This window comes from Thunnus maccoyii, chromosome 7 (assembly GCF_910596095.1).
Source record: "Thunnus maccoyii chromosome 7, fThuMac1.1, whole genome shotgun sequence".
Taxonomy (NCBI): Eukaryota; Metazoa; Chordata; class Actinopteri; order Scombriformes; family Scombridae; genus Thunnus; species Thunnus maccoyii.
Window position 1 is genome coordinate 30,705,986 of NC_056539.1, and position 24,096 is coordinate 30,730,081.

The 24,096-nt window shown below is 40.2% G+C and overlaps 1 protein-coding gene across 3 annotated transcripts in view; it reads left to right on the forward strand.

Annotated features, from left to right (window-relative positions):
* LOC121900995 (adenylate cyclase type 1-like) overlaps positions 1 to 17,992 on the forward strand; it is a 59,342-nt gene extending 41,350 nt beyond the window's left edge. Inside the window, exons 13-20 of one of the 3 annotated variants that reach the window (XM_042417599.1) lie at positions 3,233 to 3,534; positions 3,747 to 3,873; positions 5,211 to 5,327; positions 10,834 to 10,980; positions 11,405 to 11,503; positions 12,004 to 12,118; positions 13,971 to 14,095; positions 15,306 to 17,992. In XM_042417599.1, the coding sequence (XP_042273533.1) occupies positions 3,233 to 3,534; positions 3,747 to 3,873; positions 5,211 to 5,327; positions 10,834 to 10,980; positions 11,405 to 11,503; positions 12,004 to 12,118; positions 13,971 to 14,095; positions 15,306 to 15,635 (1,362 nt within the window). In that variant the 3' untranslated portion in view covers positions 15,636 to 17,992. Of the gene's footprint in view, positions 1 to 3,232; positions 3,535 to 3,746; positions 3,874 to 5,210; positions 5,328 to 6,708; positions 6,803 to 10,833; positions 10,981 to 11,404; positions 11,504 to 12,003; positions 12,119 to 13,970; positions 14,096 to 15,305 lie in introns of those variants that run through there. The other 2 variants (XM_042417600.1, XM_042417601.1) reach the window with 2 other exon arrangements.
* Positions 17,993 to 24,096: the final 6,104 nt, after the last annotated feature.

A 24,096-nucleotide genomic window follows, 5' to 3' on the forward strand; every position in this document is an offset into this window, starting at 1 on the left:
CACACAGGAATATGAATATCCAGGGCCTTGTTTCCCAAAAGCATCTTAAGGGTAAGATGATTGTAAAATACATCTAACGAACCTTCTTAAGCTTAAGAGGTGTTTCCCAAAAGCATCGTAACCGAAGACGCTCTTACAAATGATCGTAGATTAACAAGTGCATCTTAAACATTCGTAGGAGGCTGAGAGCATCTTAAGAAGCTCCAGAACCTGCAGCAGGAACCAAAAACTACAAGTTTTATTTAAGTTTTCATTGTTTATGTTCATTTTTAGTCTTTTCATGAACACTTCTTTGTTAAGTTACGTTTGATGTTAAATTAGCGATGGTGATGTTTAAAGTAGAAGAAAAAAACACAAAAATTGATTGAACAATTGATTTACCAACTTTCTGATATATTTTCAGGTTCCATATCTACTCTTTTCTTTCTATTTATGGTGTTGATGTTTGTGTCACACTTACCTACAGCAAGTCTAATACAGAATCACACATAGTCATGAAACTTATAGGAACAGCCAGTGCTTCATATCAGCTTTATTATGATTTGAAGAGTAATATCCGCCTCCAGCAGAAGCTAAATCAATCAAAGTTTTCTTTCATAAACCGTCTTCCACCCAGGAACCTGAATTATAAAGACTGTAGACTGTTTACTGCACATGAAGATTGGTTTTCTTTCTCAATACTGAATTTCAAGCGTAAAACATTTGTGATGTGTGTATTTTTTAATATATAGCACAGCTTACAGACAGTTAAATATGCAAAGTTACTTTACAATGTAGCCAGCATCATCTTCATCACCACAGACAGTCAATGTGAAGAAGCTCTTAACAGCTCTTGCTCTTCAGTACTTTTGAAGACGCGTGTAGAAATTTCTATGAAGTTCTTAGGAAACACTTCTTAACTTCTAAGATCGATTGTTATCAGGAAACAAGACCCAGGTTGCTTATGTTCCATGTAAACATCATGTCCTGTATATGATCAAAACCAGGATAACACCAGAAACAGAATAAGAGCTTGTGCATGTAAACGTGTTACAAAGCATCTACTAATTGCTTATGTGCTGCTTTTAAATGCTAAATAGGAGGGATAAAATAAAAATACACTAGCATCAGCATATAATTGCTTAAGGTCTGCATAAAATAATAGGGATGATAAAACAATAGTGCAGAAAAAAAAAAGACACTTGAGTTTGATGAATAACAGAGAGAAGCAGTGTCATCACTTCATTGTTCATCCAGCAGAGTCCCCTGTTTACAAGTCTCTACAGTACATGAGCTGGCAGAGTAACGCATCACAGCTGAGCAGATGGTGCTGTAGAGTCTCAGAAGAATAAAACATTTATTCTTCAAGTGTAAAATACCCATTAAAATATTTTTAAACGCAAATCAGTCGGTGACAGCGTCGCCCCCCCCCCCCCCCCCCCCCCCAGAGCTCGGCAGCCTCTAACGCACGTGTGTGTGTGTCTGTGTGGGTAGTGATTGTGTGTATAATACACCAAAAAAGCACAGGTGTAGCAGAAGACATGTTACAAAGGAGAGGCCCTGCTAGAGCTGCAGCCTTTGATGATTTTCATTGTCGGTTAATCTCGTCCCTGTGATGTTAAAGATAAACCAGAGGAACCGGCCTAAAGTGATGTCTTAATATGTCTTATATTATTTTGTAAAAGGAACATCAGTTTAAAGGAATAAGTAGCAAAAGCAAGCAAATACCTGACATTTGTGAAGCTATTACTAGCAAATATATATGATATATACATTAGGGGTGTGCAGAGAGCCCAATATTTGTATTTGTATCTGTCTTTGTATTTGTATTTGAATAAAAGTGGAAAGAGGCTTAAGAATCCTCTTTTTGTTTTTATTACGCTTTTAATTTTAGAAATTTAAAGTGTTACAATAAGTGTTCATGAATAAACTTTTTTCCTAGATCATAGAGGACTGTGCCTACTGAGCTGAAACTTTGCTCATTGCCTCATTGCAGAAAGAACATCCATAACACAGAGACAGCACAGCGGGTAACATGTAGGGAAGAACTTCAAAGACGATTATTGCTTTGCACTTTTCAATTATTGCCTATTTTTTACAACCTAACTTCGTGGAAAGTAGAAGTGGAACAACAGGTTATGGAGAGTCCATCGGGAGCACTTAGTGTGTGTCAGTAGCTCAGCTTTATCTCCGGGAAACACCCCCGACTCCGAGAGTGATGGCCAAATTAGGAAATGCGCGTCATGCAGCAGGTGGATGTGACTCCCTTTGTTGACACTTACTGATAGAGCAGAGGAGAGAGACTGAGATAACTGACCTGCAAGCTGGTATTTGACATGTTTTTTTTCTCTTCCCAAAAACAAATAATTTTTAAAATATTTATATCAAACAAATATTCGTATAAAACCCACTATCCGTACTTTGCCGAATAATGTATTTGTATTTGGGCACACCCCTAATATATCTTTGCTCCTGACTGAAAAATTTAAACAAATATTGGACTGATTTCCATTAAATCTTGTACAGACATCCATCGGCCTCAGCGGATGAATCCCAATGACTTTGATGAGCCTCTGACTTTTTCCTTTAGCAACACTGTGAGGTCAAAGTTTTCACTTATCCAGTAAAATATCTTAACCTTTACAGGATGGATTAGCACAAAATTTTGTTTCCAGACGGTTTCCAGACGATGAAGCTAAATGACTTTGATCATCTGACTTTTCATCTAGATCTATCATGAGGTTTTGCGGGTTTGAGCTAAACATCTCAACAACTATTTGATGGATTGCCATGAAATTTTGTACACATATTTATGTCCTCTTCAGGATGAATTATGACTTTCTCTCATCTCCTGCTTACTTTCCATCTAGCTTCATCATCAGGTCAAAGTTTGACTTTGTCCACTGCTTTAATTTATGACCAAATACCTGCAAAACTAATGACATTCCCATCAGCCTCTGCTGTCAAGATTAACATTATACCTGCTGAACATCAGCATGTTAACGTTGTTATTATGAGCATGTTATGTTAGTATGCTGCCTCACAGATCTACTAGACTGTTAGTATTGTCACTTGATAAATGATATAAATGTTTACTCCATTATCAATACATCAGCTACTCATTTTGTTGCTCCATTAATCAATTACTTGATTAATTGTTTAAACTCTAAACCTTCCTAGTTTCAGTGAAGACACATTTTTTATTTATGAAACAAATTAAACCCACAGTTAAAGCATCTTCTCTATATGGAAGGTTTGTTGTTTATATCCACTCCTCCAGGTGGGATGCGTTCCTTGGGGGAGAATCGGGACAAACTCCAGCCTCTCTGTGGAGGACGTCGCTGCAGACGTGCTCGGGGTCGGACCCGACAACAGCACGGCCGCAGACAGAGCTGGTCCCAACATGGGTTACGCCCTGCTGTCCTGTGTGGCCGGCACACTCACCATCGTCCCTTACCTCCGAGTCTCCTCGCTCCCCAAGATCCTCCTGCTCCTCCTCCTCTCTGTTACCTACACCGTCGTCATGGAGACCAGCGGCTATCGGCAAGCTGTGGGGTAAGGCTGAGCTGCACGGTGTTTAATGTGGTAAAGATGCATGTGTGTAGTCATGTTTTGTTTATGTATATGTACTGTATGCAAGTATTAATGTTTATTTTCTGATTTGTATTGTTTAAATCTATAATCCTTCTTGTTCTGTGTAATTTGCCTGTAAGGGAACTGTTGTGTTTGTATGTATGTAAATTTGCTTGTGTGTGTGTGTGTTTCAGAGGTGGTTTTCTACACACTCGGGGATATGATCCTGTGTTGGCTGTCTTGCTGTTTTGTGGAGCTCTGACTCTGCATTCAAGACAACTAGACCTGAAGCTGCGGCTTGACTACCTGTGGGCTACTCAGGTATGTGTATAACACACCTGTTACTTCTTATATCTGCATACAGGTTTGTATTTGTACATACGGGACTCTTTTGTACTGAGAAAATCTTCTTATCAAGTCATGTTTTTCTTCAATTGAGTCCTAAAGTCTTGTTTTGAGGTGACAGTAGATCATGTGGTGGAGCAGGTTGGCCATTTTTTGAAGGGTTGGTGGTTCAATCCCTGGCTCCTCTTGTCGACATGTTTGTACACAAGTCTGCTAAATAAATGTATAACTTAATTTTGGCAGCTTATGTGGCAGAACTGGTTGGTCAGTGCTTGTCTGGGTGCTGGTTCGATCCCCCAGATGTTTTACATACTTTGTGTATGAAGGAAAAAACTATAAGTTGCTTTGGATAAAAGTGTGTAAAGTAACTTTATGCCAGTGTGTAAAATAACTTTATGCCAGTGCAGTGGGAATATTTCAACCTGTTTTCAGCTCTCTAAAATCAGATTTTATTTGTTGCCTTATTCTGTTGTTTTTTTTTTTAAGGTACAGACACAAAAACAAACATCTGTATCAGCCTTGGAATCCAAAATCCCATCAGGCTCTAGTGATGATAGTAGATGTTATAGACAATCTTGACAATTTGTTGTTTATTTGCGGTTTAGATTCTTTGTTTGGCTCGTCATTGCACCATCAATCCAGACCGTATTTGTATGTGTGTGAATGTCCACAGTTACAGTTGGTCTGTAGATTTTTATTTATGTTATATATGTACAATATTATGTCCTCCCTTATGAACACAAACAGCGTCCCCTTTTACTAAATTACCAAGAGTCTTTGACATTTTTTTTTAGAAATTTGTATTTTTATGTCTTTCCAGTTTTTTTAATGTATTTATTTATTCAACTTTTTGATTTGTATTCATCTTGCTCTGCTGTAGTTGTTTCAGAAAACTAAAATATTATTCACCAAAAACTATACAGACACTAATTTTCAATAAATTCTTGAAACAACTCGATTGAAGATTGAAACACAGTTTTTTTTTTAAATTATTTTTTAGGACTCATCTTTATGCATAAATGACTTGATAGGGAGATTTTTTTTCTGCGTGTGTGTGTATGTTTACAGCTGTGTGTAGAAATGACAGTGTGCTTGTGTCTATTTTGAGAATGACAGTGAATGTTTGTTTGCAAATCATTATCTCCCTCTAGTGATAAGAACAAGCAATTACATCTCCCATTGGGCTTTGAGTTACAATAAATGCTCACTGTTCTTAGACAACAGAGCATCAGTTTCACTTTGACCGACGTGTGCGTCACTCAACGACATCTCATTGTCTTCTTGTGTAACGTGTGATTGCTGATGCTGTGCAGGCAGAGGAGGAGAGAGACGACATGGAGAAGGTGAAGCTGGACAACAAGAGGATCCTGTTCAACCTGCTGCCAGCTCATGTGGCTCAACACTTCCTCATGTCAAATCCCAGGAACATGGTGAGCATCCAAAGACATGTTGAGACTTGTCCAAGATCCAGTTGGATCACCAGCCTAAAGATAGTTACACCTCTCAAACCAGTAAAGACTCGTAACTTCCCAGAGCTTCCTGATACACCCAGGAACTGCTGGTTTGGTGTTTGGAGGTCAAAAGATGTCCAGAGATGAAAGCTATTCTAAAATTGTTTGAAAAGCTGCATTTTTTAGACTTCTAGGTCAGTTGCTACCAATGTTTTTTTTGCATATGACCCTTTAATACAAAACCATGTTTACTTGTGAGAAGTTCAGTAAAAGAGTTTTCTCTCTCAGAATGTTTCATTTGAATAATTTAAAGGTTTGAAGATATAAAACTATGCAGGATTTTCAAAGTAAAAATGCAAAAATGAGGGAAAACTCGTCATATGAAAATATCGTTTTTCCTCGTTTCTTACTCTGGTAATCATCTTGTGACTCCTTAGATTCATCAAGGGCTGCAATTAACAATTCTTTCATTATCAATTAACCTGAAATAATCACAATGTATTGTTTTGTCTCTGAAAACAGTGAAAAATAATTTCTAGAGCCCATCATGACCTTTTCAAATGTCGATTCGTCCAATCAACAATCCAATATCCAAAGAAACCCAGTTTATTATCGTGTATGACACAGATTATTCAGTTATCAAAATAGTTGCAGTTTAATTTTCTTTCAAGTCAACTATTCAGAGTCAGAATCATCTTTATTGGCCAAGTATGTTTACACATACAAGGAATTTGAACTTGCAGCTTTAGATTCATCTAGTTATTCAATTTGGGGTTCCTGACCTGGTCTCAGTTACTTTGCAGGCAATATTTCAATTAGAAGCAGGTCCGAAATACACGTCGGAACATCTAGAGGACATATAACCATTGTTTCAATACTCACATATACAATAAATCAGTGTTTCTAGACATTTTTGTCAAGTTTATCCCATTTTAAACGTTGACATCAAGATGTCTTTTGACCTACAAATCACTAAATCAGTGGCAGTGGATAATAATCTAATCTCATCATTTAAGAACTGCATTTCAAGCCAGCCATTGGCTCTTGTTCTAACACTGAAGTTGAGTTATTGCTAGTTTAAACTGAAGCAGGTACAGGTACATTCATGTTTAGCCTGCATATGCCAGCAAAAAAAAAAACAACAAACAAAAAAACCCCTCCATTATTGCAAAGAAATTTCCTTTATACCCAGAAGTGCTGATTCCCAATGTGGGAAAATCTCCCAGCTGTTTAGGACAATAGCACTGCTTCCCTGACCATGTGTTATGGTGTTAAAGTGGAAGTGTGATGTGACAGGCCTGTGTGTCTGTCTCCACTAATTGATGAACATCCCCTCCACTGATCTCTGTTCCTTCCTCAGTTCCCCTCCTCCTCTTCTCAGGAAGTGATGAAATCATACATCCTTTGACCTGCAAATCAGGATATATATACAGCCCCTCATGAGGAGAAGATTGGTTTGTAAACACCAAAGCTTTGTACAAATTCTTTATACTGTAGACTAATAATATGGACATTTTATAGTGTGCAATGTTAGTATTCGAGTATAAAAGTTATGAGTATATATACAACATGGCTGGAAATATGAAATATGGAATTGATGGTCTAACTATTGAAAACTGACCCATAATTCAGTCAGTCAGGGGACATTTTCAAAACAACATCAAGGGCAACAGAGTGTAAGCAAATTTGTGGTTTAAAGCTAAAATATAAGTTATTTTTGTAAAGAATATTTTTATTACAAATGTTTCAATTAAATAGCATATCTGCTCCCATTTCTTTCATTTTCTCCCTTACTTTTATCTCCTCTATATGATATAACATGTTAATATGTGTATATAATATGTTTTATTGTAGATATTCTAAAATCTGATTTTAGCATAGCAACATAGATACAAAAAGCAGGAAATTTCATCATCTGGCTGGTGATTTAGTAATTGTAATACTCTGCATACCACAGTATCTAGAACATATTTTGCGTAAGTAGAACTGATCTACAATTAGGTCACAGATTTAATGTTGGAGGCCAGAATTTAGCCTATTAGCATTGAATCTGGGCTAAATTCCAGCACTATGAAATCACATTTAAAGGTGTACTCCAGTGATTTACTATTTCACTTTCATAAAGTTTAGGGAGTGGAAGGAGACAGATTACAAGAAGAATGGTCAAAATTGATGCAACAGAGGCCAACATATCTAGACTTAAGAAGATCCTGATATGGGTTAAATTTCAAAAATGCTAGATCCTACATTTCCCATAATGCAGCTCAACAGCCTCTTAACATTAGACCGTCCCTACCTGGTAAATAGCCAAGTCTTCCAAACTCCATGTACCCTCCAGTTTGACCTCCAGAGGTTAGAGGTTAATAACTGCATCAAACATATTAACAGAATTGTTTTATCTTTTATTATTATCAACAAATCCTCTGAAGCCTTCATTGAGCATGCCTGAGGACCATTTGACGAGCTGAGAGGAACAAACACCATTGTACATGTTCATCGTTATGCAGGAATGTGCAAGATACATTCCTTACATGGTTATTTCTAATCTATCTAATCAAATCAGGCTTTAGCCACACAGACAGTACCGGTTAGTTGGTTGAACTCATTGCTAGTTTTGGTCTTATCATGGGATTTGTTAATAGTAATGAAGTAATGCTGGCTCTATCCTTAGACAATCAACAGGCGATGCATCAGACGGTGCAGGGATCGTCTGAGGCTGAGACTAGTAAACACTGGAAGCAGGAAGTCAGAAAGTATGTTTCCGGCACATTGGTGACCCCCTCGGAGCTACAGTGTATAGAAAGGCTTCCTCTCTTTCCTCTGGGCTAAAGTTGACCCATACACTGTATTCATAACACAGCGCAGTGGGACTCTGCTGCCTGGAATTCAAAGTTTCACTGCTCCGACATAACGATTGAAATTTTGTTTTCATTGTATGGGGAACTCCAGTAAACACCTGAGAGCAAACTGTTCTGTGTGTCCTTTACATATGGTCACCACAATATTTAAAAATAATATGTGTGCTATATTAATAGGCAGTCTTTTTTTCTCTGGTTCTTGTTTTAATTTTGTTCCCTTTGCAAAATCTCATCCTGATGTAGGTTAAGTTGCCTGGGATCATTTGCTAAACACATAGATCCCCCAAAATGTCCCTTTTTGTTATTACAAAACTCCATATTTTTACACCTCTTGTGGTATCTCCATCCATCCATCCATTTTCTATACCGCTATAATTACACAGGTAGGTGTTGACCTGCTATGGCATTACTGCAGGATCATCAGCCGGGTACCACTGATCTACAACTTTTCACTCCTTTAAACCCAAAACGTCTCCTGGTGGTGGAGCACCCCCTGCAGTCAACCCTCATGCTAGGTGTTACTCTAACACTTGTCCTTCCTCCTCAACCAGAGCCAAAAGCTGCTCTTCTCAGCCTTTTCAGCCTGGTCTTTTAGGGCCTTCTGCTGGTTTGCTCCAGTTACTCCTATGTCCCTCATGAGGCGACCAGCTGACAGCTGCAGCATCCTACTTCTGCAGGGTAGATGATGGTTCTCCAGCCAGCGTCCTTGCATTCAACAGCGAGATCTGAATATTTTGGCCTCTTCCTCTCCAAGGCAGATTCTACACCCTCTTCCCATGGGACAGTTAGCTTTATGAGGAGCACAGTCTTGGCACCGCTGGACCACATCATTATGTCTGGGCGGAGGCTTGTGTTGATGATCTCACTGGGGAACTGGAGTTTCCTACAGAGTTTGGCTCTCATTCTCCAGTCCAGAGTGGCGGGAACTATCTTTGGTGGAACTCTTGGCGTGGCACTTGTGTTGCCCCCACCCTCTCTGATGAACTGAATGCGATGGTCCTCTGGTGGAGGATGACCTCTGCTCATGTCCTGTCTGCGCCTCTCCAGCACCTCGGCCAATTTGCTCAGCACCTGGTCGTGTCACCACCTGTGGCGTCCTTGGGAGAGCATGATCTTGCAGCCTGACAAGATGTGGTGGAGGCTTGCCTTTGGACTGTGGCAGAGGGGGCAGCATTCTTCCTGGCCAAACCACAGATGGTTCAGTGGGCAGGGGAGTGTGTTGTATGTTGCCCTGATGAGGAAACTGTGCCTTGCCTGTGGGATCTTCCACAGCTCCGCCATGCTGATGTTTCTGCCAACAACACCTTCCCATGTCGTCCAGCCCCCCTGTCGTCCCTGTGCTATGGCCTTGATCTTAAAGTGCTCATTCTCCATCCTTGTCACCTCAGACACCACCAGTTCCTTCCTCTCTTTCCTGTTGGCCTTGGACCAGAACTGCGGGGCTTCCCCCCACCCGAGACCTGTCCTTCCTGTCTGGACTCTTGCCTATGATCTCTTTGTGCTGCAGCCTGCTAATTGCCAGGTTGCCTTCAGCATGGGCTTTCCAAATGTGGCCAGTGTGGACCTGGATGTTTGCATTCCTCACTGCTTCGTCAGTGGACTCCCTCATCTCCAATACTAGCCTGGTTTTCTCCTGCTTGTAGCCCATGCTTAATGATTGTAGAGGCAGCTGAAGAATGTTCTTTCCAGAGAAACCGGTTTCAGAGAGGCATCGCAGCAAGCCCAGCTACTTTCGGATGAAAGAGTTGGCTTTCCCATCTATCTTGCTTACTGTTGATAATCCTCTAGTTTATCCTCCGGAGGGTTGCATGAGAGCTGGAGCTGATCTAAGCCAATCACAGGGCTGTTATATAGGGACAGACAACCATTCACATTCAAATTCACACCTATGGGCAATTTAGAGTCGTCAATTAACCTAACCAGCATGTTATTGGTCTGTGGGAGGAAGCTGAAGCACCTGGAGAGAACTCATGTAGGCACAGGGAGAACATGCAAACTCCTATCTATCCATGCAAATAGATTTGGTTTTGAGACATCTGACTCCAATCAGTGCTTGGGTTGGAACCACTGAAACCACCTCCAAAGTTAATGTACAATATATGGTGTACACACCACCTGTGGCATTAGACAAAACATGTCTTTTCATTTGTAACAAAGTAACGTAAGCTCAAATGTACACTAACTAGACTTTCGGTGCTTTCGGCTGTGTTTCATGGTCTTCAGTGAATCTGTGTGTGAACCTGGCACAGGTGTCATCATGTGACCTGAGTGTGGAACTTTGGTGAAATGATCTGATAGTGGTCGTATATGGGGCGAGAAAAATCTTGTTACCACATGACTGAAGTTCCACACTAACTGTAGGTCTTGTTATGATACCTGAGCTAACTCCATTGGCTGAAGAAGACTGTTAGATGCAGTTGAAAGCTCGGAAGCTTTGAGCTTTTTGTTACACACTGTTTCCAAAGGTCAAGAATGAACTTCCATGCTCAAATGTTTTTGGGAATTTTTGTAATTTAGGTGAACTTTAAGGCCTTGCACTTTGCCTTTCCCTCAGTGGCATTCTTTGCACTTTTTTGAAAGTTTTGACTATAAACTTTCTTGACTACTGTGAACTTCTTTCCCTCCAGGACCTGTACTACCAGTCCTATGCTCAGGTTGGAGTGCTGTTCGCCTCCATTGCCAACTTCAACGACTTCTACATTGAGCTGGATGGGAACAACATGGGAGTTGAGTGTCTGAGGCTGCTCAATGAGATCATCGCTGACTTTGATGAGGTGTGTAAATGCTCTGCTCCATCATAAATCTGCTATTTTTATATATTTGGAGAATCTGGAGGAAAGCTCCAGTGCAGTATGACTTCCAAAATGTCATTTTCAAAGATGACATTGTGGCCATGACTGAGGGTGTTTATTGATGCAATATAATAAGCAATGGTTGCGGTTGGGAAAGTTTTCCAAAATAAGGAATTACTTACAGATGACTTTTGGCCTGCTTGAATCTATAATCAGCAACATAAAGCATTAATTTACTCAAACGCACTAAAAGAGCCTATTTTAAATTGCATTTGGATTTGTTTGCCAACACAACCTATAATATATATGAACCTAAACTGACAATTTACTTCAATTTGATTTGAAATTTGTAATAGTAGTAATGTTTTCCTCCTGTTTTATCCCTTTTTTTCTTCTTTCTTTCCAGCTGATGGATAAAGACTGCTACAGGGATATCGAAAAAATCAAGACTATTGGCAGCACGTACATGGCTGCGGTAGGGCTGGTTCCTACAACTGGCTCCAAGGTACACATACAGAAGCTATATTTAGAGCACTTATGAGTTTTTGTTTGTGTTTGCAGCATATTAGCACATTTCGAAAGCAAACAGAATGCACACAGCATTTTTAAGAGTATTTCCAGGTGGTTATTTTCTGGATGTTGACATTTAGAACCCTGTCACGTTTCACCCCACAAATCCTCTGCAAGGGATTACCGGCCTTTATGGCGTCAGCATATTCTGCATTCATAAAGTTTCTTTAAATCCTGCAAAGCTGACAAACAAAAGAGCCCTTTCTGCAATTTCTGCAAAACTTTACGCAAACTTAACAGTCAGTCACAGCGGCGGTTTGACTTTGGGGAAAACAACGGCGCACGCTTTTGTAGTAGTCGTAGATTATAACATATATAATCACATTGGGGAAAAAGAAATGGAGGCTGATATCACCTCCTACCTTGGATGTGAGCATGCATGTTTCTGCATTAATGTGTGTGTTCTTAATATTGGTGCATTTTTCTCATTTTCAGGCAAAGAAGTCCATCACCTCACATTTATGCACAGTGTCAGATTTTGCCATTGAGATGTTTGATGTCCTGGATGCCATCAATTACCAGTCTTACAATGACTTTGTCCTGAGAGTAGGTGAGTGAAAACACTCACACACGAAAACACACATACACTGGTCTATACAAACATTGGGGTTTGAGCTTGTGACCTATTGCACTGGACGCCATCGACCTCAGTGCCGGTAAGTTTGGTAGGAAATGCATCACAGAAAGAGCGTTCACTCCAGGAAGCTCGTCACAGCGAGACCTGAAGTTCTGGGTTCCATTGTGTTGGGTATCCTGTGGGGAGCCTGCGACAGGAGCCCTTGTTTAATCACAGCGTAGCCTGGTGTACACAGTGCCATCCTGTCTGCAGACTGTGGGGCTGTGTTTGTCTGCATGGGTGAACCCACTTTGCAGAAACGCAACTTTTTGCATAAGACTTGACTTCCAGAAAGTGCAGAAAAACAAGGCTTGGTCAGGTTTTACTAGATCTATCCATGTGCCATATTGCTGTCCACCCTCTAGAACCTCAAGAACTGTGTCTATAAAGATGAGGCAATACCTTGGATTGCAGTGTCATGTCATCATAGGCATTTTTATAGTCAGTTGTGATCCTCAAGACAGGCATTGAATAACAGAGCAGCAGTCATTGAGGAGGGTTGCAGGGCTAAAAGTAAAAGACAGTTAAAAGTGGTCACTGAAAACTGCATCGGCCAAACTCCTGATGTTTTCAATGAACATCAATTCTCCAGCCCAGAATAAACTGTACATAGAGATTATTATTTTTCATTTTTGATGACAAAATAATCCAGAAATGTATGTTTTTCTTATGAAAACTGGATTTTAAACATATCATTTGCAGCACAAAGACTTTATAGTTGAACAGTTTGTCTTATGTAGGTCGCATTCAGACTGACTAGGCCTGTGCGATAAAAACTGCAGCCCCCTAATGAGGCCTGTCTAGCAACGCAATGGGCTCCAGCAAAAAAGCGTGGGGTCAGTCAGCACAACATCAACCAGCAAGGCTGGTTGTAACATGAACACTGTATTTCTATTGTTTACCTCCCGATCGTTGCATTGAAAGACACAATGATTGCTGCTGTGATAACCTTTCAGAGTATGATAAACTTCTCTGTGGTGTTTTGGTGTCTAATAAACCTTCAAACCAATTCATTTGTTACTCAAACTGGACTTGATGGATCACATTATTTTTAAGTACCTGAAGCAACACACCTCCATGCAGCCCCTTGTGTACTCTGGGCTGTTTTCTAATTGAATGCCTGCTCAGAGGGACTCTAATGCATGTTCAGCAGTTCATTTGCTCCCAAGTTTCACTTTCACTGAATTTCCTTTCTTCACTTTTGTTATTGGTAGCACATTGTGAGCCATCCTTGCTGCAATAGCTCAACATACTTTGTACACTTAAGTCTCGATCAGACTTCAGTCAAAAAAACAACGAGTTTAGACTTAATGTAGATGAGACGTGATTACTTAAAGGCTTGACTTCTCTTGAGACTTGAAAACAAAACCGTTCAGGTTTCACCTTACATAAATAACTATTAGGCCTATGCATTGAAAGCATGTTGTCTCACTTATGTAAGAAACACTTATTAAGACAGGTTTAAAAGGAAAATGCTCATATGCTTTGCCAATGTAATACTCAGCAATTAAACACCTGAAAAACCAGCATCACGACTTGCAATTTGCTCATGAAGATGTGTGATTTAACTTTCCCCCAAGGACTTGAGGCTCTAATAAGACTTGGCACGAAACACCCTAAACAGCTCTGGTGGTGATCAGTAACATCAGCAGGAAATACAACAGCTCTTGGAGGTCTTCCAAGTGAAAGCCATCATAAACAGTTCCTTTTGTTCAGGTGAAAATGATGAGCTTCCCATATACAGAATGCTAACTCAGGCATTGTGGGCTCTCTGGTTTTTGTTCAGGTATCAATGTGGGACCAGTTGTGGCAGGAGTGATTGGAGCCAGAAGGCCTCAGTATGATATCTGGGGAAACACAGTGAACGTAGCCAGCAGGATGGACAGCACTGGAGTACAAGGAAAAATACAGGTACAGTACTGCTGAACACGCAGGAGCACACCTGCTGTATAATCTATGATATTGTTCCCTTGCAGCTTCTTTTTTTCCCTTATTTTCCTGCAGCTAAACCAGGCAAAAAAAACTGAGGTTCTGCCTTTAAGACTTTTGCAAAACCACAGTAAAAGTCTAAAATTGAATATAAACTCCCGTACAAGAAATCTCAGCATATTCTTTGCTTCTAGTTTAAAATTTGATGAAGAAATCAACTCTGTTGTCAGTATCAGCTTCTTCTGTCTTATATCACTTACAAAACTAAAGTCATCTCTGTCTGTTAAGGATTTGGAGATCATAGTACATGCTTTTATTTCTTCTCGCATTGACTATTGCAATTCTCTGTGAATAGGAACCAGTCAGTCAGCTTTATCTCTCCTGCAGCTGGTTCAAAATGCAGCAGCACAACTTCTCACTGGTACCAACAAGAGAAACCAGATCATTCCCATACTGGGCTGTTAACAGTTGAATACAGAATTGATTTTAAGATTCATTTATTTGTTTTTAAAGCACCGCATGAACTGGCACTAGCTTATCTTTCTGGACTCTGCATCCCCCATTCGACCGTCCTCAGATGACCAATCACTGCTGCTCCTGGTTAAAATCCAGAAGTGATCGGGTATTTTCCATTGTCGGCCCTAAACTGTGGAACAGTTTGCCTCTCATTATAAGATCTTTCCCCTCAACTGAGATTTTCAAAACCCATCTCAAGACCCATCTCTCTTTATTTTCAGCCTTTTAATAATCATCATGAAGACATAAATAGTCACACTGTTATTTTATCTATTGATCTTTATTTTCTTCTCTTTATTTTTTATGTTCTCTGTGCAATGCTGTTGTGCTTTTATGATTTAATCCCATTTTTATTCATCTTATTCTACACTGTTATTAATTTCCCCCTTGATCCTCATAACTATGTCTGTGTTTTTATATGATTGTAATTCTCATCTCTCCATAAAACACTTTGGTTAACTCTTGTTGTTTTTAAATGTGCTCTATAAATAAATTGACCTGTTTACGTGCCACAGTATCCTGGTTTTCATTGGAGTACTCCAGGTAACACATCCAGGCTTATCCAGGTTTCTGAAACCAGGACAAAGTGTTTACATGTGTAACACATAACTGGGATACTGGTGCACATGTAAACACACTCACTGAGAAACATCATCCTTCTGTGTTTCCTCTCCAGGTGACGGAGGACGTCCATCGCCTCATCACAAACTACTACAACTTTGTGTGCCGCGGCCAGGTCAGCGTGAAGGGCAAAGGTCAGATGCTGACTTACTTCCTGGAAGGACGCAGGCAAGGCGTCAGGCCGTCTCAAACCCAGCAGCAGCCCGGCAATGCCGCGCACCGCTGCAGCGCGTTCACCCATGGCAGCGTGTGCACCAGGTTAAGCCCCGCCCCGACAGTGACCACCTACGCCACGATCAGGACCCCGAGCCCGAGCATGGCTAAACCAACCACCTCCACCAGCACCACCAGGTACCTGCCCTCTGTCCCCACTGCAATGGTGTGACGCACCCTGTCTCCATGGTGACCGTGGAAAACATCGAAGGCAAGAAAATAAGAGTGGAGCTGGGGAAATTACAAGGATGGCAACAAGACAGCAGTAGCAGAGAGAGCTTATTTAAAGAGGGAAAAGTTGAGTTGTTCTCCAGTCTTCTTCTACTTTCTCAGAGAGGCTGAGAGACACTGATCGTCCAATGGGAGGCCTGGACTCGGGCCTGGGCTGCGTTTAGGACTGAGGTGGTCTCGATCGGACTCTCCCTCCACACTCGAGGAGCCCTGTTTGTTGTTTCACACCGCAGGGTGTCACGGACAGGATACAGGATGCTTTAGCCACGTTGCTCTGTAATCAATCAAAGGCCAAGGATGTCTCCAGGATTTCAGAGTAGACTCCCAAAACTGTTTCCATAACTATAATAAACTAAATCAGCATAAAAAAAACAACATAATGCACAATTGATAGTGTAGCACACATGCCTCTCGCAACCACCACATCTGGAAAATACAACTTTAACTGACCCTTTTCTCTCAGTATAAAACCAAATCAGTGCTGTTGCCTTAGCGACCACTCCTCAGAATGAGTTTCCTGCCATTTTATGTTGCCTTTTTAAATCCTTTATTGATTTACTGGAGACCAATTCAGATCATGTAATTACACGGGCATCATCGTTGTCCAACAGATATCTGTTTTTAAAAGTGGATGAAGCCAAATGTGTGATTGTAAGTGGCAGTTATGGTATAAACTTGCCAAAATACAACAGGGCATTGCCTTCAATCATTTTTGGGTCAGTGATACCGTACATTTAAGGCACGGGCCCCTTCACTCTAAACCTCTGATAGCACATGAGGTAAACTCTTGATTCGCCTGGGCCGAGCTGCTCAGTGTCTTTAAGTGCATGATGCCACTGCTGCATTTCAGTCATGTTTGCTGTCTGTTTCCCTGTGATGCTTGACTTCCAGATTCTTCCTCGTCAAAGTGTAGCAATAAAGCGGTTTGTCTCCTCTCTCGGCCTCTTCACCCCTTGCATGCTGTAGCCAGCTGGATCCTATTTTGACCTGATAGTGTATGTAGCCAATAGAGTGTGCATAGCCAGCCACACAAGTCTGTATCTCTGTGGAATTGAAGCATGACTTAGAAAAACTTATTTTCTGTATTGTGCGAGTGTGATTCATTTCTCACTGAATTATATATAAAAAAAGTTTTTTTTCTGCGTGTTTGTTTATTAAGAAATATTTTCTATTGTTAAAATATTCAGTTCTACTATTTTTATGAACTAAAAGCTGCTTTGGTAGAGAAAATAAAACTGCTGTTTATGAGGAGACACACAAACCTCCGTGTCTGGCTTCCTCATACAAATCCAGATGATTTATTTCATGGTATAGCATGCTACTCACAGCACGGCTTACCACAGCCATGAACTCTCCTCTAATCTGTTCTAGCATGCACTGCCTGCAAGCCTGTGGCTCTTACATGCATGCTTTGATGAAACATTAATACAGCCCAAGCATTGGACACACAGTGACTCTGTTTTAATGTAGTCCTCATGCATGCGCTAAAGGTAGCGGTCCTCTTGAATGTAAGGTGCTTTTTTGACCCGTGTCTTCTTCATGAGCTTGGTGTGGGAACCTTTTTGAGGACATTTCAGGACAGCTTGACATCAGGCCGGGGGTTCCTCCTCCTTCCTGCTCCTGCTGTAGTCAACAGGTAGCTGTTTTTTTAAACGTGCCAACCTATTTTCATAAACATATCAAACTTTTTTGGTGTTGAGCTGTAGCACAACCGAATGTGTGGCTACGGTTATTGTGGATTTCCTTTGTTGAATGCCTGTATTTTTACTGTTTGAGCTGTTTTCTTTAACAGTTTTGTAACTCAAATGGTGGTAAGTGTTGATTTCGGAGAGATTTATTTGGACATCATAACCTGACTGAAATGATGTTGTTGTACTTCTTATCATATTTAAAATAGATTTAAAGTCTATACAGTAGCTTGAATGCTTACTTTATGTTTCTAAGAGGTTCAAAATGAGGATTTTTATACACTTGCTTTAAACCGTTGATGGAAAGTTGATGGAAAGGAGTTATGTACAATATTTTTCCTGTAAATTTGATATTTTCATACTGTATGATACGGGTTTCAATTGTTATATGTAGGTATTACTAGCTATTATTGTACATTGTAGAGTCTTTTTCAGAGCTATATTATGAATTATCCAATATTTGTCAAGTTCTTTTGTTGAAGATGTATTTATTGAGATGTTTTATGTGAATGTAAATTTTGTTAAAGATGATATTTTATACTAAGTGTTTGCACTGCAATGATATTGACGTATTATGATTATAAAAATAAAGCCAGCAGGGACGTTTCTCCTGGAGGAAGTGCACTCTTCCTGTGCTCATTTTCATCTACACTTACGCACACACACACACACACACAGTACATATGGAGAGGCCATCAAACTCAGCTATAAAGTTACGCAACAGTAGAAAAACATGATGTAAGAAGTTTGGAGCAACATCGGGGTCAATGTCAGCCTGATTACAGCGGTGTTGTTGAGAAGTAGCCTCACACTGATGTCACAAACATGTCTGCTACCATAAAAACAACAAGTGTAAAAAAATAAGTGTGACAACCACCCATTTCTGGAATTCAGTGCTCATAAAGTTCATTATGAACGTTGAAAAGACAAATATGTACCAAGAGTTTGATGTTTGGTTGAGGAGTCAGGTAGTAAAAATGGTGATAGGCTTATTTTCATTATTGTTTAATATCTTCAATTAATCATATAGTCTATAAAATATCAGAAAATTGTGAAAAAATACCCAACATAATTTCCCAGAAGCCCAGGATGATGTCAAAATACTTGTTTTGGTCAACCAGCAATTGTTTGGCATTTGCTTACTTGATAAATGACTTTTACACTTTAGATCTTCCTATTTAAATTTTCACTTTTTTTTAAATTAAAAAACTAAACATTGACTCCATCAAATAGAAATTCCAGATATGTGTCATTTTACAAAGTTCTCCAAAATTTTGCCTATGTGTGTAGTATCTTTGGACATTTTAGAAGACTTTGCTGAATTTTAAATTAAAGTTTTGAGGGTTTAAACAAAGCTTGACTGAACAACACAAGTTTTTAATGAACGGCGAACAGAGTCCATCAGTATAGGAGACTTTAGGAGGTTAAAGAATATCACAGAGCCATAATTAATACTAATGAAGCTTTGGTTAAAGTTCAGTAAGGAAGATCTTTTCTGTCATGTTCTGCCTTTAGTCCATGATGGGTGAATTTCTGCTATTTCTTCCTGTTCTTATCTTCTCCGTCACTTCCACTTTAACATGCTGTCAAAGTCACAATTCTGACGTTACCACACCTGACCAATCATCTTCCCGCCTGCGCTCCTTGAGCTAATCGGTCCTCAGATGCTGCTCTTTATATGTCATTGCACTTCTGTCAAACCTCCTCATCACCACCATCTGTGTCCATAGAGGCAGACACTGGAGCTGGACCAGTGTCTGCCATGACAAAGGGCTGTACAGCACATGTAAAATCCAAAATGTCACATTTCTGCCTTGCTTACCAACTAGAGTGCTGCCCGACAGCATTGTGCTCAGTGCTGGATGCTGGATGTAATACTGCAAAAATACTGATGTAGGAGCACAGACTAACTTTCTTCCTCTCCTGATAGGATGGATAGAAGTTCAGCATCCCTGCAGTGAGTTTATATTCTCAGCATTCTTCCCTTTATAAAGTTTACTGAAGTCTGAATGCCAGAAATGGGTGAGGCTGCACCCAAACATCAATCATTCAGATCATCAGTTAAGGAGTGCCTGATTTGAACCTTATGTTGTCAGCCGGAGCATCAGACCTCGTTTTATTGTGCTGAATCTTTTTTTTAGGCAGAGTGAAGGGTAACAGCTTGGCAGGCTCTCAGAATTACCTAACTAAATGGAAATTAGGAGAACAGTGATGCAAAAAGGGCAGAACAATGTGACGCAGAGCAGTAAAGTTAAAAAAAAAAGTTATTGGCTCAAACAGACAAATCAGATATAACTTGGAAAATTCTTCTTCAGGTACAGCACTAGTATCCTCAGATGGAAAAAACATGTCTTAGAGCAGAGTTACACAACCCAGAATGCATGCAACAAGTCCTCATACCTAAACAATGAAATATGTCTCTTGGAAATATGTCTCATAGTTAAAAGATAAGGCTGGTGATTTTCTATATTTTTTATTGTCAACAAATCTCATGTGCAGAGCCAAACAACAATGAACTGATCTACTAACAAGTACTGTGTGTGTATGCAAAGCCTGATATATCTTATTCCTCTGTGCAGTAGACCTCTGTTGTTGTCCAAAAACTATTAAAAACATGCCAGAGAGTCACACTGCTGCACTGGAAGACTTGTTCCTTCATCACGAAGAGTTAGGTCACATTAGTTAGTTGTCAGTCTCCAGAAAGAAGTTCTGTGTAAGGCAGACGCCTACTGAGCATGTGCGCGAACACAGATCAATTTACAGTGTTTTGCTAGCTTGTGCTACATAACACAACCTCTTTACTTTGTAATACATTGTAAGTTTCTTAAAGAACTTAAGTACAAAGTCATACATGTAAGTAGGATCAATTCACTGTTGGTTTGGCTCTGCACATGAGAATTGTTGCCAGTCATATCCCTTAAGGGCTTGTTAAGTTTATGCAACTGAAACTATTTGGTTAAGATTAATAGAAGATGGGGCGTGGTGAGTACGAACATAAATGTCAGGGTCTCAGATATGAGTATGACAGGGGACCTTTGACCTCTCCTCTCATTTCCCGCCTCTATTATCAAAACAGAGGCAAAAATGCCCCCAAAAATACTTTTAAAAGGTTTGGGAAAGATCGCATTCATGGTTACAAGAAACCAAATCATCTCTGACATTACGTACATGCAACTATCCATGTACGTGGTACAGTAGGACTTCTCACACGAGTATGAAGGGCTGCTTGTCAGGAAAACGTACACACAAGTCCTATTCTAACAAACAACCACTGCTGTTTAAATTGAGGACAGTTTGGTATTGAGTGAGGTGTCAGGACCTCAGTGGGGTTATACATGTTTCTGGTCCCCTCTCCACCCACACATAACAGAATCTCACAAACAAACGGGGGTGTAAAGGAAAAAGAAAACAAAACAAACATAGGGCCTTATCATTGTGTCTGTTTGTGCGTTGAGTTGAGTGCGAAGGGATGTTTCAAGTCCTGTCGCAGGAAGAACCGGCTTCCAAACATTCATCAGCGATGTGAAAATGTATGTGTTTGTGTGTGTGTATGCTGCTGGTGTGTGTATAGTAAATGAGCTGGAAGTGCTATGGCATGCCGAGCATCCTGAGTGACAGGTTGTCATGGCAACACAACAAGATCATGCCCTGACATGAAACCATCAAGGTTGTGTTTTTCAGCGAGTAAATGATAAACCAGACACACACACACACACCCCCCCTTCTTCTTCTATTAGCTCTGTGATTCATGCTGATTGTGTGCAATCACCACAGAGGATGTCAATACTCCACTTTCTGTTGATAACCGAGAAATTTACAATTGAGTGTATGTGTATGTGTGTGTGTGTGTGTGTATGTGCGTGTGTGTTTACCACCTGCTGGACGCTCTGATATGATCAAACACACCCGGCTCAGGAGTGCCAATGTAAACACTCACACACTCTGAGATAAGCCAACGGAAATGGGCCTTTTCGGGCCTCATTTACAGCTGTGGTGTAGCGGAACGGACATCTATCAACAGCCTGAGTCAGATGCTTGCCGAGGGGAGGGCAGTGATGCAGCCGACCAGGACACTCTGCGGGGTTAACGACAGCTTTACTACTCCCGCCCCTCCCTCGCACTGTTTACCCATTGACCCCGTGTGTCATAACATCCCTTACAGTAAACTCTGCTGGAATCTGGACACTGGAGCATGGGAGGAAAAACACAGCCTCATTGCCCAAGAGCGTATGTGCGTAATTACAACTCTATGACTTAACTTTTATAAACACAGGGATGTACGTTTGTGTATGCGTGTTTGTATGCATGTTTAAGGAAGTGCATTTTTGTGTGAGTGACGCCAAACAAGCAGTGAACTTACAGCTCAACATCAAACATGTATTACGTCTGCAGCATGTAGCTGAGAACAAACTGAGGACTTTCTCGCCATGAAAACAGAAGCTGCAGTCTCCTGGACCACTGGTTCCCAGCAAGATGATTTACAACAGAGAGCATTTATAGACCATGATTGACAAGTAAAGTCAATTTTTATTTGTATAGCCCAATACCACAAATTTGCCTCAGGAGGCTTTACAATCTATACAGCATACAGCATCCTCTATCATTAGACCCTTGATTTGAAGGAAAAACTCCCCCCAAAAAACCCTTTAATGGGGGAAAAACAGAAGAAAGAAGACTTGATTACGGTTGCCTTGCCAATACTTCCGCGGGTGATTTGTCTCACAAACTTGTTGAATATTATATACATTACAAGAACACAGGACAAAAACAGCTCCTCGCATGCCATGTTCCTAAAAATAATAAGACATCCTCTGCCGCATACATGTATATTTGGCCTTGCCCCATCTTCTTCTCCTTCTGCTGAGTTTTATGGTAGTTGGCATCCATAAGCGTTGCATGACCGCCATCTGCTGTACTGTCCTTTGCCCCATCTATTCATGCCATGGCATGTGTGAAAAGATGCAGGACGGACATGTTCCTGAATGTAGCAGCATGTGTGAATAGTGAAAATCACTAGTGGTGCCTGAAAGGTTATCCCAGTAATTTACAGGGAAATATGTGTGAAAGAGGCTTACCTCTCCCTCCTTCCCTATATATCTCTCTCTGTCTGTCAAAAACAATCAGTTTCTATGCACTTAATTGCATGTGACTTCATGCACCTGCAACCTTATGTAAGTGTGTCAGATTGAATTTGCAACTGAGCATGGCGGCACTTATTCTCAATGTCTTCCTGTGATGTACGATGGCTTGTACCTCATTTGTATGAGGGGGGGACCCAAATATTTCTGGGAGCCATCGATAGCACAGGAGTACAGCATAGTTATTTTGCTGCTAGGTATTGTATGCCAACAGTTTGGTGAAACTTAAACTGGGAGTTCACCACTGTGGAAGAAATCCAGGAAGAAACACAGGAGGTTCTGGACAAAAGATGACTACAAGAAATGTTTCCACGAATGGGAAAAGCACAGGGACAAGTGTATCACATTCAGTACTTTGAAAGGGATTAGAAAAGTACTACTGAGAGATTTATAATGACAGATTTTTTTAAACAAAAACAGGAACTTTTGGGTCCCTCCTCATGCGTGGACAAAAAAAGTGCCAAATGAGTAAGTATAAGTACAGAACTAGAGCTGGGAAACAATTAGCATAGCTTAGCAGAAAGACATGTTTAAAAATACACCAACCAACACCTCTCAAGCTAATTAATTAACATGTTATAACTTGTTTGTTTAAGCCGTAAAACAGAAATGTAAAATCGACAATTTGTGGTTTTAGAGGAGAGACAATGTCAGAGCAGAGACAATGTACTGGGCAGACAGATTGTTCACGGTTAATAAAAAAATAGTTACACATACACAAAAACTAGAACAAGCAATTGTAGATTCACAATTCAGTTTGTGCACAGATTAAATAAATTAGTTATGTGTTAAGTAGTGAGCTTTATAGTTGTTGATAGATGCATTTTTAAACTACTGCTGCTTTCAGTCTTTATGCTAAGCTAGGCTAACCATGGCCTGAATTCTGCTTAATGCACCAAGAGAGGTATTGATCTTCTCATCTAACTCTTGGAAAGAAAGTAATTTAGTGTATTTTTGAAAATGCTCAACAGGTCTTTTAATGGCATACTATAAGTGCAGACCTAAATGTATAATCACGAATGCATTACTAAATAATGTATTAACCATTAATATTTCCATTCATACATATTATAAACACCGTACAAAAGGTTCCTTTTGTGAAATGCTGGAGAGTTTTTTTCGGAAAAATATTAAGAATTAAAAATAAGCAAAAAAGTTTGGGTACCAGTGTCCTGCAACATCCAACTCCAGCAGAAACCAAAGTGCACAAGAAAAAGTGCAGATGTTCAGACTGTTTGCTCCACTTTTAGTCTCCCAAGACCAGGAAGGGAGCAGAGAGTTGGAGCACATGATTCATCCTGGGGGTTTGTGTTTAAGATTTGATTAAATCCATTTCCAAGAATTAAACTCTTAAGTGTTCCCAGGTGTACAGTATTGAAAATGTTCTTCTAAGAAATTTGCCCTGCAAAGTTTCTTAGGTCTCCACCAAGAACCAAAAACAAACTATCCGTTTCTGATTAGTAGATCAAAAACATCCTCCCACTGGATTGTTTCTCATCAAGGATTTCCCCAGTGCAGGAGTGTTATTCTCTGTCTTGTACGTTATGTTTTCCCTACAAGCACATAAGCACAGAAA